Source organism: Eptesicus fuscus, chromosome 16, assembly GCF_027574615.1.
Source record: "Eptesicus fuscus isolate TK198812 chromosome 16, DD_ASM_mEF_20220401, whole genome shotgun sequence".
Taxonomy (NCBI): Eukaryota; Metazoa; Chordata; class Mammalia; order Chiroptera; family Vespertilionidae; genus Eptesicus; species Eptesicus fuscus.
The window spans coordinates 2,612,795-2,633,068 of record NC_072488.1 but is presented as its reverse complement, the minus strand read 5'-3'; the positions used below and the strand labels follow the sequence as shown (position 1 = coordinate 2,633,068).

Genomic DNA, 20,274 nt, shown 5'->3' with positions numbered 1-20,274 from the left:
GAGCATTTTATTTACTACAATGTGTATGTTTCCATTTCATGATTTTAAGGGTCAAATAGTCAAGTAAAGGCTGGTCCATAAGTTCACTGTTCTTTCAGCTACTGAGGCAGCTAGCAGTTACACTCCAGTCACACTTACGTTCACATGAACATATTGTCTGAACCTGCCAGTCAGTTAACCGTATTAAAACTGTGTGTCATGTTTGTAACCAATATAGGAAAATATGAAAAATACTATAATTGCATGTACCTAAAAATAAAAAAGTAGCACGATAAATATGTTTTATGCATGATTTAGGTGTTACAAGTATTGTAGTTGGAAGACTATCTAGTTTAATGGTGTACATGGAATGCCTTTTCAAAGAATTTAACAATCTCTTATTATTTCACTGTCTCAACTTTATTTTTCTTTTCTTTGCAGCTAACTGCCTTCTATGAATGCAGTCATTATTCAAGGTGATCCTATTCTTCCAGTTAAAACAAGACTGAAATATGATGGCCCAAATTTATTGAAAAGCTGTATTTTCCTGAGAGACTGATACACACACATACATATTCCCTTTATTCCCGCAATATAAATTATAAATCTTGGAGAGATTTTTCTAGGCTCCTTTGGAACAATAGGTTGAACCAGCGGAGATTGGTTAACTCTTCCAAAAGCTCCATAAAGCTGTCTTGGCATCACTCACACTCACAGCACGTGGCACAGAGGGTTGAGAAGAGTCACAGGAGTCATCTGCTCAGCTTCAGCAGAGAGGTTTCACCAGCACGTTCGCCGCAAGAATCTGGGAACGGATTTCACTACAGTGAGACAGACTGCGTCTTGAAGAAGTGACCATTATACTGTGTGTGTGCGTGTGTGTGTGCGTGTGTGTGTACATGTACACACACACATATGTAGTACTGTAATACTGCAAGAGGGTTTTTTAACTTCCCACTTTATTTTTTATACTCATTAATCAGATACCATTACTTACTACAGTTGCAACTATGCACTTGTATAAAGCCATACATTGGGTTATAGCACTCATTGTGTGTACCTGATGGAGCTGCATGTTCATGTTGCTGTAACAGAAACTTTGAACTTAATTATATCGGTTTCCTATTGCTTCATGATAGGCAACTTTATCCATTTTGAATGCCTTAATTTAATTTTTTCCAAGTCTCATCCCTTTTCTGTATTAAAAAGTGTTTACCAACTCTTAGGATGCAAATTTGCTTTGCAGAAGAAGATAGTGCACTATTTTTACATATAATAGTTATCAATGTCAGCCTATTTTGATTGTATAACAATTTTTTAAAGTATGGTGATAGAAACAATAATGGATAGTATTAGAACTAATATATCTTTTACGTATATCTGTTATTCATCCAAGCCTTTTTACAGACCTCAGTATTAGTGTGTGACTGAAATGTTTTCTTTGCTTGGAATTTGCTGACTACCCTAGATATGTTTTTATTTCTGGTAAGGACATTTGTGACTATTTTTACATTTCACACTCAACATTCAAAAATTATCTCAAATATAAAGAAAACTAAAATATACTCTAGATATATTTTAAGTATTGAAATGTGACCCCTTAACCACACAATTGTGTATGGCAATATTTCAGTATTGGGTTGTGAAAACTGGTGCCTGGGAAGAAGTGGCCTCAGAGGCACTTAGCTTTGTATTTAAATGCTGTTAAAGTGACAGCACAGGCAGGGCCATCCCTGCTGGATTTCTCACCCACGGAAGTCTGTGTTTCACTGTGACTGTGCATCAGCGAGAAGCATCAGGTAGAAAACTGTGGTCTTGTATCAGTCTCTGTACACAAACATACAGTTTGGTGTGATACTGAAGTACGTCATCCGATATTTCAATGAAGGAGCTAAGACATTTTTCATTGTTCCCTGGGGGGTCAGTGTGGAGGTGTTTAAAGGTGGGTCCCCAGTTACAGATACTGTTGTGGAAACTGAAGAGTGGCCTGTGGCTGCCGATGTCCTAAAATGGAATCTCGTTACTCTTCCGGTGTCCGGCCTGCACCCCCTCATGCCGTCTGTGCTGAAACTGGGCGGCGTGCGGGAGGCGGTCCCTCGCAGGTGTGTTCTGCGGTTCTGGTTTGGGGACACAGATTTTTTTTAAAGTAAGATTTTAAAATGAAAAATATATAAAATTTATATAGAATAAATATTTCCACTCATTAGACTTGTTAAAAGGAGACTGAATTAATATTTTATATAAAGATTTTGTTACACTATGGGAGGCTCTATCATATTCTGAATTGGAGAGTATATATATATATTTTTAATAAACTTTATTAAGGTGAAATAATTTGAAGTTTACACATGAGTAATTGAAATATTTGAGTAAAAATGGCAAAAGTTTAAATTTTGAATGCTGTATATATTAGAGAATATGGAGAATCATGGTGTGATGCAACTATACGAGGAAGATCAATGTGACTTTTGGGGGTTGGGGGAAGATATTCTAAGGGGTGAAACAAATCTCTCCCATGGAGATTATTCACATTATGTGGTTTGACATAAGATTTCTAAAGTTGTCCAGCTAACAGAAATGTGCTTAATAAAAGATTCTGACCTTGGGTAAGAATTGGCTTTTTACCCTGTTGCTGGTTTCATGTACGAACATGAGTGATGCATGCACCTACCCAAATGTTCTCTTCCCAGCACTCACTGCGTGTGACACTGACTTGGTGTGACAGCCAGATTGTGTGCCAGCTTCTCTTTTTCTGGAGGCTCCAAAGCCTCCAGGATAAATGAGAGACCAAAAGTTGCTTCTTTCCTCACACCTGGTTTCTCCTAGAGCCATAAATATCTCCTATTGAGAACTAAGAAGTAGTGAATGCCGGGGTTTTCTTAGATTTTTGTACTTTTGTGGGGATAAGCGAGACAAGTAGAAGTAAAACTGGTGTTACTGTTGAAAATTAGTGTATAGTGAATTTTTGAAAATTATTAAAAAATTGTTATCTAGAAGAATTTTTTTAAAAAATCTGAACATTTAAAATGCTATGGCCAAAGGATAAGTGTACCAGAAAATCTCAGATGTAGGTGAGTGTTTGTAAAGCTAGCCTACGCTGGTCACAGGAACCCGGCCCGGCAGGCGCCTTCCCGTCTGCCAGGTCCCGGAGGAGGAGCGCCCGGGGCCAGGCCCCGCTGCAGAGGTGCTGCTGCTGCTAACCCGGCCCGGGGCCTGGTGCACCGGCCTCGGCACCGGCCCTGCCGGAGCACGCTCTGAGAAGCGCGTTTAAATTCCGACGGAGGAGGTCACACCTGCGTCTCTCCGCCTGTGCTGACACTGCTACTGACTCCCGTCCTCCGGATAGGCTGTTCTGTTCGGGAAGCACTTTGAGGGTGGCGCTGTGTGACAGTGCTGGGTGTTAAGCTGGGGGACGTCGCTCCTGGTTCCCTTCCCCGGAATGAGTTTTGTTTGAAGTTGTACTAAGTTGAACTGCATGATTTAGATAATCACAAATATTTGATCAGCTGTCCCCTTTGAACAAAAATCCTATCCCCCTGATTTTTCTTTCTTTTAAATTTGTTGCATCTTTGTAGTAATGTAATTGTATTTTATGCCTGCTTTTTATATTAAAAAATAAATAATTAAGACATAAGCATTTTTATACTTTTCCTGTGAAGTACTCCTGGCATGCTGCAACCTAACATTTACTCCCCAAATTTGCCTTCCCTAAAACGGATATAGAAGATGGGTATAGCTAATAAGTCATAACTAAACTTAACCCCTTGTCCACCATAAGCGTCTGTAGACACAAGCGGCCGGCCTTCCCCACACACCATGCGCGTCTATAGAAAAAAAGTTTTCCCTAAGTGGCAGCCCTGACCAACTTTAAAACCATTTTTCGTGAGAATTTGCAGCTGAAAAATATTCAAGAACACCCGAATTGTGAGTAACATATTTATTTTTATAATATTCATTGCAAATTTAGTAGTTTTTTTTTTTTTTTTTTTTATTAAATTCAAAATATCGTGGCATGTGGGGATGGTTCCCATTTTGGACGCGTGGTAGTTACCTGGTCAGACGTGCGAATCTGGGGCCCTGTCGTTGAGCGCACAGAGAAACACACAAGGTGGAGTTTCGCGCGAGTCCGACTGTCATTTGATCTCGGTGTTTGAGGACAAAGGAGAGCCGGCGCCTGGGCTGTCGGGAATAGTGTGCTGCCGGGGAGGGGGTCCGGAAGCATTGCTCTGGTGACCAGCGTTCCTAGGACGCGGCTTGGCCCTCACCTGGGCCAGGCCACTCCCTGCGCTGCAAAGGGGAGTGGTTCGCTGCCAGGCCCTTGGGGATCGGAGAGGAGACTCGTGTGGAGTCTGCAATGGCTGAGTTACTCCCTTCCTCCCAAAGGGAAAAGATGGGGGCCGTCACCCCCGGGCACGTTCTTAAAGGAGTGACTTCAAACAATGATAAAGAACTGGTAAGAACTAACATGAGGGCCTAAAGTCAATGTGTATGTATACCCATCATCAGATTGTAACTGCACACACGAGAAGGGGCTTACTTGGATTTTTAAAAAGTGACAACTATGATTTAGGAACTACAGAATGAATGATTTTATTTTTAGATGCCATGTTTCTGTTCCTGCTGTTCCCAAGCAGTCTTTCTAAAAGGGTTAACCACAATCTATGTTTTCAAATGACACTTTACAGCATTGAAAATGAATCACATTGAAACAGTTTTAAGACTCAGCAGAGTTCAAAATTTAAAAGTTTATTTTACACAGGAAACCAAAACATCTAATAAGTATCATTTACTTACTACATATATGTATATACACACCAAAATAATGCCATTCAGTTATAAGGGGAAAAGAGTTTTTTTAAGTGTTAAGCTTTATAAACTTTTATAGAAAAATACCATGTACAATAATAATCTTGTCATGTTTAGAATATGATACTGTAATGAGAATAAAATCCATAAGAATTTCCAGAACTCAGCAATACTCTTTACTACATATATTTTCAATACACAAAACCTGGTCGAGATAAGCTGTGTTTTGTACCAAATTCTAAGAATGGTTAATTGCATGGCTGTGGCCCCTATGAAAACGGCAGCATTGCCTGGCCAGTGTGACTCAGTGCTTGAGCATTGTTCTATGAACCAGGAGGTCACTGTTCGACTTCTGGTCAGGGCACATGCCCGGCTTGCAGGCTTGATCCCCAGAGGGAGGTATGCAGGAGGCAGCCAATCAATGAAATGATTCTTTCTCATTTTTGATGTTTCTATAGCTCCCTCTCCGGAATCAATAATATATGTATGTATGTATATGTGTGTGTGTGTGTGTGTGTGTATAAGTACTAGTATATATATATATCTCAAAAGCAGTTGTTAAAAAAGGCAGCATTGTGCTTATCTTAAATCAGAACATGAATGGCTTCATCACAGAGATTGCATCCAATAGCACATTTTGTTAGGAATTACTTAAAGGCACAGTATGAAGTTAAAGGACTGCATTGGCATATGAATTCAAGCCAGTTACATTTCTGCTTGCCCTGATAGACTTGTGATGCCTAAGCGGGTATTATACTGTGTTATGATACAACAAAGCCATCCTGTCATATCTGCTGCAATTGGACACTAGTCCCAGAAAGGGAACCCCTAGTAATTGATTACAACTCTTCTTCTGACCCAGCAGAACCCCACTGAACGCTCATTTGTGCTGTGGAGAGGACTTATTTCTTAAAAGATTCTGAAAGCTGAAAAATAGATGTAGTCAGCTCTTTGGAGAGAACTTAATCATGACTTTGAAGAGGCAAAGCAATCTCACAGTGGTTCTTGGATGGTTTCCATTAACCACCAACCTCAACACTGCAGATGTCAGTCCCAACTTGACCTAGTAAAGTGGGGGGAGGGGATCATTTTTAAACACGTGTTTGAATGGCTCAAGTCTAAAATACCTTTGGCTCCAGAGTTTCAGAAACGATTGACTAGTTTATAAAAGACCTCAATTTAGCAATGAGCTCTTCTTTCCTTTGGTTCGGTTGCTCAAAATCCACTCTGTGTGTCAGAATTACGCATCCATCATTCAGCCTTTACCCCCGTCTTCCGGTAGCGGAGTACGGTCGCCGTCACCCACAGGTTTAAAGCCAGCATGATCACAAAACGGACAAGGACTGAGGTCAGGCAAGAAGAGAAAAAGTGATGTTAAATACTGTTTTCACATCAGAGAACAAAACCATTCTGCTCTGAAAGCCTAAAGAAAGCTTCACACACACACCCCTCCCCCTCAAAGAAATGAGACTTGGAACGACAGATCATGAGAACTTCTGAACAACGTTGGTCCCCAATGTGGTTCCAAATATTTCTGGGAAAACGATCTTCCCATCATGACTACCATCGGCCACTTGGCCTGACTTCATGAATAATAATGTATCATCTTCAATGTGTAACTGGGAGGAATCTGGCTCTGGCTGATAAGAAATATAACAACTGTTCACCCCCCACACACACACACACTTTAGTCATTTTTAAGTCTTGAGGGCAGGGAGGGGAGTCTCAGCACCGCGTGGGAAGGAAAGGCGGGGCGCCCTCTGCTGAGGTAATCCTGAAAAGATGCACAGACGTCAAAGCCCCGTCTGTAGTGAGGTAACCATGGGAACGTGGCTCTTTCCCAAAAAGTGCTGGTGCGGAGCACGCCTGGGGAGGAAGGCTGATGAGCGGTGTCTGGCTGTGAGCCCTGGTGCGGTATTAATGAGCCTAACGGGCTTTCGAAGGGTGTCCCACAGAGACAGGGATGCCTTCGGGGACAGGTGTCCCTGAGGCGGCCTCCGGTGCCACAAAACAATTCTCAATCTTTAAACTTAATTTTCAACGGGCAGATGGCTTTGTTGGGTTATGGTTCGGCCCTTCCTTCCGCGCGGGGACGGCGGTCCGTGAGGAAGGCCGCCTCCCCATCCTCTCGCGGCCAAGTTTGTGCTGCGACCACAGCTCGCTTTCCCCCTCTCGGAGCGACCAAGTGTCCAAAGCTGCACGGGGAAGGGACCGCCATGCACCGCTCTCTGCAGCAGTGCTTCTCACTGATGGTGAGCTCGCTGCAAGCAGGCTCTGTGCCCGGGGGCGTGTTTCAGGACCAGGTGACCCCCATCTGTTGTAAGCATTTCCCAAAACGTTTTCACATGCACAGTTTGGGAGGTAAAAACTCTTAGGGTGACCCAAGCCTTCTCCCCATCACAGGACCCCTTTTAAGGAAAGCAAGGACATGGAGTCAAAAGGGTCTGTCCACTCCCCCCCTGCCCCCCGCCTGCTGTAAAGGGCCCTCCGCTGCTTGAGGGCTGTTTGAGGGGCTGGACCATCCTGCCACCTCGTCCCTCCCCTCCTCAGGCGCCCCCCGCGCAGTCCGCCCTTCTGACCCTCCCAGACCAGGCCTTGCATCCTCTTGGGTCCCGTGTGACCTCCACACGCTGCTGCTTGTGACAGTCTCTTCCCACCTTCTCCAGGTCGCCCACCTTCCAGTGGACCTTCCCAGCTCCCTCCAGCCCGCAGGCTCCCTGCAGGTGCCCACCCGTCCTACTCCTTCAAACACAGCTCAACATTCTTCACCGGCTACGGGGTGGCTGCTTTCCTGTCCCTGTCCGCTGGCCGTGCGGACGCTCCACCAAGGTAGGCATTGACTGCCGGCTACCACAAAAGGAGATGCTCAGTACCAAAACCGAGACCAGGAGCCTATGCCTGGTATGGCCTCTACACGTATCACACGGGGGAGCCAGGGGACCTGCTGACCCCTGCGACATTGACAGACGAAGGCGGCAAAAGGCACATTTAACAAGGAAGAGGGCAGAAAAACATTTTGCTTACTTGTAAGGTCATTGGTGGTCATTAAGGTGGTTATTATTCTTGCTGCAACAGAAAGGTTTCGGCAGTAAGTACCAACTCGCTTCTCAGACAGCTGGGTGTTTAGCTAATGTTCCATTTTAAAGACAGGACTGGATGCTCGCTGTTCCTGAAAGACTTTGCCGGCACCGAACACTCACACGTGCTGTGTTTCATAGAGCAGCAAAGCCAGCCATGCCCGCCCGCTCCCCTTCCGCCCTGTGGCAGCTCACACTCCCCCACCCCAAACCCAACCCAACTTTCCGAAAATCTCATTTACATAGTCAGCCCCTGGAAGGGTTCATTGAGGGAAAGGCTCCCACGCAGTACAATCCGTGTTAAGTCACTGCAGTCTACCCCCTGGTTTTATAAATACAGGAAACGGCCCCGGTGGATGGGCGGATGCGGGCGGGAAGGGCTCCCGTTCTTACTGGCGCTGGTGTAGGCGGCCAGGCCCCAGGTGAGCGCGCTCACGGCCCCCGCGTCCCGGGCCGCCCACAGGCACTGCAGCTGCGCGAACTTGCTGGCGGCGCTGAGGAGGGTGCACAGGTTCTGTGGCAGATAAACGGGAGCGTTAGGAGTGCCCCCGGGAGAAAAGGCACCGGAGACGGGAAGCCCTGGGAGCCACCGTTCCAGGTGAACGGGGAGCCCGTGTGTACCAGGGCGAGGCCCAGGCTGGTGACAAAGGCCACGCGATGGGGTCACCTAGTCCTGGGTGAGCACCTGCTGCCTGGAGCTGGTGAGAAGAGAGAGTAAGAAAGGTCACGGCTGGGCCACCCGCAACAAAAAAGAGAGGCCCGGCCCGGCCGGCTGAGCTCAGTGGTTGAGTCTCACACCTAGGAACCGAGAGGTCACTGGTTCAATTCCCAGTCACACGCCTGGGTGCGGGCTCGATCCCCAGTGGGGGGGCGTGCAGGAGGCAGCCAATCCATGGTTCTCTCATCATTGATGTTTCTCTCTCCTCTCCCTCTCCCTTCCTCTCTGACATCAATAAAAAAAAAAAGATATTAAAAAAGAGAGAGAGACTGTGTTTCAGAGCCCAGGGGGGCCATGCCGCGTTGACCTACAGGCTCACAGAGTCCCAGCAGCGGCTGGGGCGCCACCTCTGGCTTCTGGCTCTGTGAGGGGCCCGCGTGGTGACGCATCAGGCCCTGCACCCGCCGGGCGACTGAGCGGCGAGCCGCTGCCTGGCTGCGCCCACCCCGGGCCTCTACAAACCCACTTGGGCTGCGGGTGGAGCCGGGCGTTTCCTTGGGGACACAGCCAAGGCCTGGACAGTCTCACGATACAGATGCAGCTGCCGGTGAGCCGGCTTTCCCGGCACAGGGTCCAACCCAGAGCGGGTCGGGAAGGAAGGGTGCTTAGATGTTGGGGGAGGGGGCGAAGCGCAGGAGTTGGGTGTGGCAGGCGGTGCCTTGTGCCCTCTCTGCCCCTGGGTGGAGCCCTCCACTCTGTCGCCTGGAGAGATCTGTGGTCCGATGCTCCCTGACCCCCGCCGGCACCCTGTTCTCACAGCATGCGCATTTGGGCCCTTAACCGGGAAGGCAGAGTGCCAGGACGGGGCGTATGACCCCCTTCCAGGAGGACAAAAAGAACGCGCAAGTGGCCACTGTGTCATGGCTAACCGGCCCGGAAGCTCTTTAACTTCTGCTCAGGCCCCGGTCTGGTTCTCCGGGGCCAAAGGGAAGTAAAAGGCTCCCTGTGGGGGGAGCTGCACTCGCTTCCCTCCCCTTCGGTGCCGGTGGAATGAGCAGGTGGAACCTTTGGTCTATCCGGTGCTGGGGGGTGGGGTGGGGGAGCAGGGGACAGGGAGAGGGGAGGGAGGGGCTGCTGTCTCGGGGCGCACTCACCATGGCCAGGTCCATGATCCACTTCCGCAGGGAGAGGAGGAACCAGGACGCCACAAACCTTGCCGAGTTAAGGAAGTGGCCGGTGCCTTGGAAACTAACCCCGACCCCAGGGGAACTGGCAGACTTGGCAAAGACAAGGCCGGCCTCCCGCTGGGAGCCAGGAGCCCTAAGCACGGAAGCAGCTGATGGGAGAAGGCACAGCGCCCCCATGGCCTGCCGTAGGGCTGGGAATTCCCAGGAGATTGATTTTAGCTTCCGGCTTCGTTCCCGGCCTGTGTGATGGCCCGAGCTCAGCTCTTACAAGGGGCCAACATCCTGCAAAACCCGTGTCACGTGAAACTCTCTCCGCTTTCCCCTCTTCACGAACCCCTGTGTGAACATGGGGTGACGGCAGCGGGCAGCAGAGCCGGCCGACAGGAGGAGCGACGTCTGACTTCCGAGGATGCTGAGGGACAGACAGCTCAGCTAGGGAAGCTGGAGCAAGGCCAGGCCCTGAGGACCGCCGGGCCTCTGCTGCGACCACGGGCAAGTTCAGGTCCGTCTCTCCGCCTGGGTTTGCTCATCTGCCAAACGGACTTAGCATTCTCTGCCCCCTCTCCCTGCTCCGTGCTCCGTGGCTCATTGGAGGGACCCCGCAGGTGGCTGTGAGCTTAGTGAAGAACATGAGTTAAAGGAGGGGCCGAAATAGACAATGTTCTGTGCTGAAAGCCAGTCGACGAGCTACTGCAACCCGGGCAACCCCAGAGAGGCCGCCTGACTCGGTGGATGGAAGCGGGCTCCGTTTTTAGAAAGAAATCTGCAGTGACCTTGGCCCGATATTCTACCGCTGCACCTCACCCCGTTCAGCCCCGATGGACGTTTTATAAAACGTGACCTACGCTAGCCGCTACCGAGACCCTAGAGGTGACTTTTCTGTAGGGCGGCCAGGTGTAGCAAGTAAAATGACAGGGCACCCAGCTAAATGTGGATTTCAGGCCCGTAACAATGGGTTCTCGGAAGCACGTCCCCCGCAATATCTGGGACCCGTTGATGACGAACATCCCGCTGATGCTCCTGAGGCGCCGAGGGCACCCGTGTTTTCGAATCTGCAGCCTCCCCACGGGCACCGAGGTGAGTTGCTGCATTTTATTTAAATAGTAGATCACGCCACGCTTCTCATCGTCAGAGGACTCCGTGCTCAAAACCTGTGAGCAGCTGGGGCTAACGTTGAAGCGCCCAAGGGCAGGAGGACTGCGACCCCTGGGTGTGCAGAGGGAAACTGAGTCAGGGGGGAACGCGACCGAACAGCAGAGGGCCGGGACGGTGCACACCCAGCTCCACTCTGCAGAGGGGCTTCTGGGAAAACAGCCACGCCGCCTGTCCAGGCCCTCCGCCGGTCCTGTGCTCCCGGGACTTGCTAGTTCCCTCAAAACCCTGAAGAGGCCTCGCTAGCCCACCGCACAGGCCGGCAGCGGCAGCTCAGAGCGGGCACGGGCCCTGGCCGGGGCTGCCCGGGCGGAGGGGGCGCAAGGTCCTCTCTGGGGAACACCAGGTCCCAGGTCCCAGGTGTGGCAGGTTTAACGACTGCCCGTCAAAGGCTGGCCTGGCCCTTTAAGGGGTGGAAGTCAACAGGAGAGTGAGTTTCCACAAAGAGTTGAAAGCCAGGACCGGGCTGGGCAGATGGGCCGTGTCTGTGTGAGGACCGCACCCCCACGGAGACCCCCCTGAAGTCTGCACGAGGGGCCTGACCGTGGCCTGGGACAAGCTGCCAGGAGCCGCACCAGCCGCCAACAGGTGACCGGGTGTGTCAGCGCGCTGGGTTCATGTCAGACGTCCTCGTCCCCCTGACTTAGATTCTGGGGGGATGTTTGCGGGGGAAGAAAGACAGCGCCCCCTAAAGGAAAGGTAGGCCTCGGAGCAGGGGTGCTTCTGCTCAGCAGCCCCGCGGTGAGCCCCCATCCACCGCCCACATCCAGCGCCCTGGCCGGGGCGGGGCGGGCACCCCTGGCCGGGGAGACACTGGCTCGCACGGAGTCTGCACTGGGGATTCTCGTTGGTGCGACCGAAAGGCGCGAGGGGTGACGGCCGCTGAATAAGACCCATCTCCCCCCCCCCCCCCCCAAAATGCAGAAGGATACAGGGCGATGTAGGGCGCCGCCCGGTACACGTTCCCGTTGAAACGGAACACGCAGAGCAGCAGGATGAAATCTGGGGGGAAAGGCTCTGCGTGAGGGAGGCGGGGCCCAGGGCGGTGACAGGCGGGTGGGTGGGTGCAGGGGGGGAGGAGAGGGGGGAAAGGGGAAGGGGAGGGGGCTCGTTACCTTGTGCGATGAGAATGGGGTACTCCAGGTAGGTCAGCAGCGGGTACTCGTAGTAAACCTGGTACCGGAGGAACACCAGGAACCTGGGGAGAGGGAGGGCACCCCTGACCTCGCTGCCCCGTCAGGGAGCCCGCCACGCCCAGAGCACGGGGAGGGATGTTCACTTCAGGACCTGAGGTGGCTGGAGCACCCCTCTGGCGGGGCTCTGGGTGTACCTCAGGGCGTCAGGATGGCCACCTACACCGACTCTTACGGAGGGCAGTGGGCGGACCAGGGTTAGCGATAGACAGTCTGCCTGTCCCCAAAGCTGGACACCTGTCTGGACAGCTGTTCCAGGAACAGCGAAAGTGACAGCAGAGGTCTGTCCGGGCCCCCCCCCCCCCATCCCCAACCCCCCCCCCCCCAGCTCCGGGTCCTCTCTGTGCCCAGTCCTCTCACTGGCATCACCGAGCCCAGCCACCTCCCGCTCCACGCCCCACCTCAGCCCCACCGCAGGCTCCCGGGGCCAGAGGAGCCGCACCGGCCCGAGGGCTGGTTTTGGCTCAGGTAACTGTTAGATGGAGTGACAGGGCAGGGGCTGGGTGAAGGTCACGCCCTGACCTCCTTTATCTCAGAAGGTGGCAGGGAGGGGGCAGGCTCCTGGTCTTCCACCAAGTGCAGGGCCCAGAGGGTGGGTCACTCCCCTCCCCTCGGCCAGGCCTTTCCGGACAGAGCCTCTCATTGGCTGGGCCTCACCCTCCACCTCCGGCCTCCTCTGCCTGCCTCCTTCCCAGACTGTCCTCCCCCTCCGGTCCCAGGGGTGCCCCGGGCTGCCCCTCCTGGGGTGCTGGTGCCAGGACAGGCCCGCAGAACCTCCCGGGAGATGGGGGGGGGGGGAGCAGGGAAGGGAGGGCCCAGCCGAGGGGAGGGGCCAGACCCCCAGGTTTGCTGGGTCAGGTGGTCCCCCTCACTCGAATCTCCCCACCCAGTCTCCCTAGTCTGCGACCTCCTTTAGGCCTTACCCCCGGAGTCAGGGCACCCACTCCCACCCTGATGGGGAGCCCCCCTCTCCAGGAGCGGCCTCTGCTGGGCTCCGCCCGCCCTTCAACCCAGGGCCCCCTCCGCGGCTCCAAAGAGCCCTCCATTCCCCCCATTTACACCCCCCCCACCACCCCAAAACGTGGAGTTTAAAGTCACAGCGTCCTTGGAAAAGCCCAAGCCCTCGTCTGACAGGTGAGGAAACCGAGGTCTGAGCCGCGGGGTGAGGCGGGGCGTGGTTAGGGGTGAGGTCCGTCAGGCCCTTTAGGGGGTGCTGGGAGATGCACCCCGAGGCAGGTGCGCCCCGGGACCGCACAGGGGCGCCGGGTGCCCGTCACGCAGACAAAGCCGGGGCGTGGCCGCGCCGGGCGGGGGGCGGGGTGGGCGCGGTCCTCCCGGGCGGCGCGGGTGCGGGGCTCACACCAGCATCGCCACAGCCGGAGGGATGCGGCGTCCTGGGCCAGGTCCCCGGCGAGGGCCCACCCGCTGGGCGATGGAGCTATTCCGGCTCCATGTTCACCCGAACCGCCGCGGCGGCGCGGTGCGCGGCGGACCCAGACGCCGCCGTGTGACCGGGGCCGGCATCCGAGCGCCTCCGGGCGCAGACGGCCTGGCTCACAGCCCGGCCGCTCCGTCACTGGCGGGAGCGAGTGACGGTGACCGGGTGTCGGCTTCCTCATCCGCAAAGTGGGTGTGCCACGCAGGTGGTGGCACAAATGGCGGGGGGCAGTGCTGGCCCGGGAGGTGCCCCTCACGGCTCCGCCCCCTCCCCGGCTCCACCGCGCCCGCGGCTCTCGGGCCCCGCCGGCAGAGGCGAGGGCAAGGCCGGCGCCAGGGCACCTACCCCGCCAGCTCCAGCAGCAGACTCGGGAGGCTGAGGCCCCGCGCGCTGCGCGCCGCCAGCAGGGCGGAGATCTGCGGCAGCTTGAGCGCCGCGCACACGCCCAGGGTGCTCCAGTTGCAGAACCACAGCAGCGCCGAGCCCATGGCGCCGGCGGCTCGGGTCGGGGCGCGGGCTCCGCGGGTCCGGCCGCAGCGCGAGGGGGAGCCGCTCAGCGCTCGGATGCGGGGCTTGCCCAGTCCTTCCGCCTTCCCTGGCCGCAGGCCTCCGCGGTGCCCCGGCCCCGCCCGAGCCCGCCCAGTCGGGGTCCGCCCAGTCGGGGTCCGCCCAGTCGGGGTCCGCCCAGTCCGGGTCCGCCCAGTCCGATCCCGCCCAGTCGGGGTCCTCCCAGTCGGACTGGGTCGGCGCTCCCGCCGGGTTCACCCCGCCCAGCTAGTGTCTACTCCTCCCACCGACCCCGCCCCTCCCTGACTGACCACGCCCACCAAGAGACCCAATTGGTCTGGGACGCCCCGCCCACGTCCGAATGGTCCAATCCGATTCCACCCCGCTCCCGGGTCGCCCCGCCCAGGCCCCGCCCAGGCCCGCAATGAGTCAGCCCTACGCCCGCTGCTGATTCACTTTTCCGCGTGAAGTCAGCCCGCGCGTTCTGAGCCCCGGGAGCCCGCCTCCCCCGCAGCCCCGCCTCCGCACGGGTTGGGTGGGCAGACCCCGGAAGGGCAGACGGGCACCCCTCGCAGGGGGATGTATTGTAGGCGGCTGAACGGCTCCAGGTGTCTGACCGGTGGGGTCAGGCCAAAGCTGGGTTTAGCAACCTCCCTGCTTGAGGTTCAGTTCAGGAAGGAACTCAGAGCCAAGACCCAAACTACAAGAGAACAGCTATTCGGTGAATCTCAGAGGTAGAAGTGAAGCGGAGTGGTCCCTCCTTCGGAAAAACTGCTGTGTGAACTACTCTGTTATTCTTAGACAGTCTCTTATTCCGTGGGTCAACTCTTATTTTCAGACTGTAAAATAACTTTTTTTTTTTAATAAGAAAAGATAAACTTAACTGTCTGACCTTGCAAGCTAGCCATCTAAAGGGGCTGATACACTCTATTAATTCACATATTCTGCCAAGTGTTTGTTCATCCAAGGTTACAGGTGTTTGATTAGATATAATATGTACTCAAAAGTTACAAGTTGTCTGTGTAGATATGACAGGTGTTTGATTAGGTATACTATGTATTCAAGGTTACAAGCTGTCTTACACAAAGAACTAGAAGGGTATAAGAAGAAAATACTCCCTCCTGTGTCTGTTCAGAATTTGACAGAGGTAATCTGCTCTGAACCTGCACGCAATAAGGATGACTCCTAATGAATGGGCTCATTCGGCGTCTGGTCCAGCTCCCTGATTTGCGATCCAGCAGAAGCAGTAATTCCTAGAAGAAATGGGCTTAGGGAATGAGTTACGGAGGTAAAGAAGGGCCCTTGGAACCTGGGAGTGAGGAAGCTAGTGGTAAGGTGCCTGGGAGGTTGGGGTGGGGGGGGGGGCGGTATCCCCGAAGGGAAGGGAGAGGAAAGCTGTGGGCCCGCTCCTAGGAGGGAGAGCACACTGGGTCCTCCCTCCTCCTGGTGTTAAGGGCGGAGATTGCAGGGCAGCTCCAGGGAAGACCTCAGTGGAATGTTCTGAAGTTTTCTAGGTGCGTCCTTGTCGGGTTTCGGTCTGCACTGATGGCTTGGCAGGCACCAGGCGGGGTCACCATTCCATGCAGCTGGGCCGGAGGTCAGCCGTGGCTGATTTGGCTGCTTATCTGGGCCCAGAGCTGCCAGACAACTGAGGCCTGGATGTTATCTCCAGGGAGCAAAGGTCAGGGGGTCCAGCGATAGCGAGGGAGGGAAAGGTCACCCTGGGGGCGAGGCCCCGCCCTACAATCGATTGTCCCCTGCCAGGACCTGGGGGCTTCCGCCCTGGCGACCTTCCCTGCCAGGCCCACGTCCTTGCTCTGCTCCCATCGGTCTAACTGCCGACAGCAGACGGACCATGTTGTTGGGGTTTTTCACTCCTAAAAGGGTTTTTCTTTGGTTTTCTGACTGCACGTTGCAGAGATTAACGCTTGTAACCACCTTTACTACCCACCTTTGTGGATGCGCATCCTCCTCCCTTTAGAGACGGGAAACAGGCCCGGGGAAGCTGGAGGACTGGCCACCGTCCTGGGGGGACAGAGACTCCCCCGGCTGAGAATGGGAGCGCCCCTGCCCCTGAAACCTCCTTCCCGGGGGCTAGGGCCTTAGACAGGAACCCGCCCCCACCCACGCCTCGCACGGCGGCACTCCACAGGGGACGTTTCCTTAAGGAGGTAAAGGGGACTTCTGTTGATAAAAGAAGGCAGCTTAGATGACACAAAAGGAGGGATGGGGTGCATTTTTCAAACTCTCAAAATTGCATGGGTATGGAATCCAGGTTATGGAGCAGAGAAAACACACACCAGGCAGCGCCAGCATCCAGGATGGCTGGCTTTGTGCTCTGAACCTCAGCCTCTCTGTGCCCCATCCTCCCTCCTCCCTCCTCCACCTGGCCTCACCTGGCAAAAAACCAGCTGGTTTCGAGTCCTCCCTCCACAGCTGAAGGAGAACAGGATGTGTAGAAGGAAACTTTTAAGAGGAAAACAAAGCTTATGCCTGTGTGTGTGTGTTTAGTCCTTATCTTTTAGACATCCATCCTGAAATGTTTACAGGCTGAATACGATGTCTGGAATTTCCCTTAAAATGCTGAGGGTTTGGGTGAGAGGGTGGAGATGTAGATGAAATAAGATTAGTGTGAGGTGAACATTTTTGAAGACAACTATGGCAATAATGTGGGACATAATTCAGCCATATATATACATTTTCTGTATATATTCACATACCTCATGTATATAATGTATAACACACACACACACACACACACACACACACACACTGACCCAGAACCTTCCTTTTAACAAAACTCCCAAGCGCATTGCATGCGCACCAATTAGGGAGCATGACTGGGCCCCCTGCTGGTCGCTCTCATCAAGTCTGGTTCTCTCGGCGAGGCTTTTGCCAAGGATGGCAGTGAGGTTGAAATGCCATCCCTGACACGGGTTTAAAATGCACCTAATTACCCTCGCTGGTTTGGCTCCGTGGGTAGAGTGTCAGCCCAGGTTCGATTCCAGTCAAGGGCACAGGCCTGGGTTGCAGGCTCGATCCCCAGTTGGGGGTGTGTAGGAGGCAGTTGATCAATGATTCTCTCTCATCACTGATGTTTCTCTCTCCCTTCCTCTCTGAAATCAATGAAAATATATTTTTAAAAAATAATAAATACAATAAAATGCCCCTAATTGGCAAAGGCAGCCAGGTGCCCGCGTGCAGGCGTGTCTTCCTCACCGTTGGCTGCACCGACAGCCGGTGGCATCGTCTTATAAAACTTGAGTGGCCTCGAGAGCAGGCTGCCCGCTTTCAGCACAGCCCCTGGGAAGGTCAGAGTCAACGCCACTCTTCTCTTTTTTAAAAAAAATGTGCCCTGACCCGGAATTGAACCGTGACCTCCAGGTTCATAGGTTGACGTTCAACCGCTGAGCTAAGCCAGCCGGGCGACACCACTCTTCATTGGGTCACAGATGTGCACACTGGAGAGCTCCATCGCTATGGTAATTTCAAAACGGGTCCTAGGTGAGCCACCTGGACAGGGTCCTAGGAGACAATGGAATGTTCTGGAAGGATGAGGGGCCAGAAAGATCTCTGTCAAGGAGAGTGTATTGATGAGCATTCGATTACAGACCGTACAGTCTTCCTCTTCAGTGAGTATTAATTACACCACGGAGCATTAGGCAGTATGCTGAATCACCTACTGTGGGGTTCTTTCCCCAGCCTCACAGAGGGTGCGGCATTCGGGAGAAAGGGCTGCGCGTAGATGATGAAGAAGGAGTCCGTGGACGAAAGATATTTTTGATAGGCATTGGGGGTCAGAGGAGCTTCAGCTGAAGGAGCTGAAGACTCTCCTTGTCCCAGGACCCGAGCTTTTATTAACACAATCTGTCCCAAGGCAAGGTGGACATATACCCTTCAAAGGGTACAGTATCAAAGGGTTTACAGAGATTGTCAGTTTGGGGAACAGCCTACAGCTGTTCAGGTGTTTGGCCAACAGGAGGCAATGAACTGCCCTGAGCTGTCTGGCAGCAGACAATCCTATTCAGGTTTGGGGGAAGTGCCATGTAGCCATTTCCAACAGGTAAACTACATGTGACTCCACCCTGTTGAGCTCCCCAAGCTTCACCAACCTTTTGGTAAAACTCTTGTAATTATTACACGCTGGGATTGGTTCTCGGCAGCCTACCCGTGTTACCGGCAATGCCGGCTTTGAGAATTCAGAGCCCAAAACGCTGGCGCCAGAGGAAGTTAATCGAACATGCAAAGTGAAAGGACCCTGGACGAGGATCCGAGCGGGGTCCGCGCGGCTGCTCGGAGCGCTGCCTCGGCCTCTTAGAGAGGAAGTCACAGGCAGACGTGTCCTGGAAGCAGTTACAGGGTGGGGACCGGTTCGGGGGTTAGGCTGGGACGAGGTGCCGCTGCCCGCCGGTCCCCTCGTGGCAAGTCTCCTGGGAACCTTAGAGCGTAGAAAAAAGAGAGCCAAGATACGTGCGGTTCACGCTCTGCTTCTCTGTGTCGAGAAGTGACAGGACCAGCTGTGGAACGAGACCCCGGCTCTCACCCGGAGAGTCCGGCCCAGGGGCCACACTGCTGGGCGGTGTGGGTGTCCCCCCTGGTCAGGCTGCTCGGAGGCCGCGGCACAGAGAGACCCCGTGGGCTGGAAGCCCGGACCAGGAGCGCGGTGTAGGATTCCAGGTCCCGGGCACGGAACGTTCTCTCCCGGAACAGACCGAAGCCCGCCAAGGCCAGCAGCGCCGACGCGAAACCTTCCCTAAACCTCACAAGGTCCCCGTCGGTGTGGCCAGCGCCTTGGTCGACTCGCTGCCTGCCCATCTTCCAGGTGGTCCTCTGACCACTCTTCTTCTTCTTCTTTTAAAAAATATTTTTATTGATTTCAGAGAGGAAGGGAGAGGGATAGAGAGGTAGAAACATCAATGATGAGAGAGAATCATTGATCGGCTGCCTCCTGCATGCCCCCTACTGGGGATCGAGCTCACAACCCGGGCATGTGCCCTTGACTGGAATCGAACCCAGGACCCTTCAGTCCACAGGCCGACGCTCTTATCCACGGAGCCACACCAGCTAGGGCTGACCACTCTTCTTTTGGCCAGATTCCTTCTCCCCTTCGCTCATTCGTCCGGCACAACTGAACGTCATTTCCCTGGGTGCTGGGCGTGGGGGGCAGGAATGACGTCATTGTCCTTTCTCGTAGGGAGCCCACGGCCTGGGGAGACGGGTCACTGCAGCACGGCGTGCTTCACCCAGGAAGGGGGTAGACACGCTGGTCACGCCCATCGGGAAGGGGAGAGGCCCCCGGTGAGGAGATCCCTGGAGCGGGGTCTTGAAGGATGAGCAGGAGTCCATCAGGCCGACAAGGTGGGAAGGGCATTCCGGCAGGAACAGCATGCACAAAGCCATGGGGAAGGGAGTGTTCAGTGCGGGGCAAGCAAGGGAGGCAGGATCAAAATCCCGCTATAAGTCTAAAAAACACACAACAGTCTTATTGAAGAGCTTGAAGCCGGAGAGAGAGGGCCGTGTTTGCAGTTCAGGAAAATGACTTCGCTAGGATACATCGGCGGCGGCGCCCTCTGAGGCTGGGATTCGCTTACGAAGTGTTTCACCCCAACTCCCTGTCACCCCGTCTCCTCAGGCGAATCGTATTGGCTCCATTTTACGGAGGAGAAAACTAAAGCCAGGACGGAGGCAGCCAGTGAAGCGGGGTGGAACCCAGCAGGCCTCGGGTCCGGGCCCTGAGGTCCTGTCGCTGTCACTGCCCGGCTGGGACTCGGCTGCCTGCACGTACCTCCTCCCCGCCGCGCCCCAGGAGCCTCCTCCGTAACTTCCAGCTGTTAGATCCCAGGTGTTTTTTTGTTTGTTGTTTTTAAAATATATTTTATTGATTTTTTAACAGAGAGGAAGGGAGAGGGACAGAGAGCCAGAAACATCGATGAGAGAGAAACATCGATCAGCTGCCTCTTGCACACCCCCCACTGGGGATGTACCCGCAACCAAGGTACATGCCCTTGACCGGAATCGAACCTGGGACCTTTCAGTCCGCAGGCCGACGCTCTATCCACTGAGCCGAACCGGTCAGGGCGATCCCAGGTAGCCAACCCCAGCCTCGCCTCCTCGGCATCAGTTAACCTCCCTGACAGACTCCACACTTACAAGTAGGAGTCGCTCTGCACTCAGGTTTGAGAGCGGGCCCACCTGGGCGGGGTGCTCTCCAACAGCCTGGCAGGGGCGGGGGGTCATATCTGGGTTTGGGTGCAGAACCTGGGGGCTCAGGACACCA

The 20,274-nt window shown here is 53.9% G+C and overlaps 2 protein-coding genes across 2 annotated transcripts in view; one reads left to right on the top strand and one right to left on the bottom strand.

Annotated features, from left to right (window-relative positions):
• ROCK2 (Rho associated coiled-coil containing protein kinase 2) overlaps positions 1-3,620 on the top strand; it is an 89,712-nt gene extending 86,092 nt beyond the window's left edge. The window contains exon 34 of the mRNA XM_028140382.2: positions 421-3,620. The gene's annotated coding sequence lies outside the window, so the exon portion shown is untranslated. The remainder of the gene's footprint in view (positions 1-420) is intronic.
• Positions 3,621-4,704: 1,084 nt separating this feature from the next.
• On the bottom strand, positions 4,705-14,124 carry SLC66A3 (solute carrier family 66 member 3). The gene is made up of 7 exons (XM_008162410.3): positions 13,836-14,124; positions 11,975-12,057; positions 11,792-11,861; positions 9,675-9,732; positions 8,256-8,376; positions 7,810-7,851; positions 4,705-6,128 (listed from the first exon to the last, which is right to left on the bottom strand). Exons 1-7 carry the CDS (start codon positions 13,976-13,978, stop codon positions 6,037-6,039), a joined length of 609 nt encoding a protein of 202 aa, XP_008160632.1. The 5' UTR covers positions 13,979-14,124; the 3' UTR covers positions 4,705-6,036.
• Between the last annotated feature and the right edge of the window lie 6,150 nt (positions 14,125-20,274).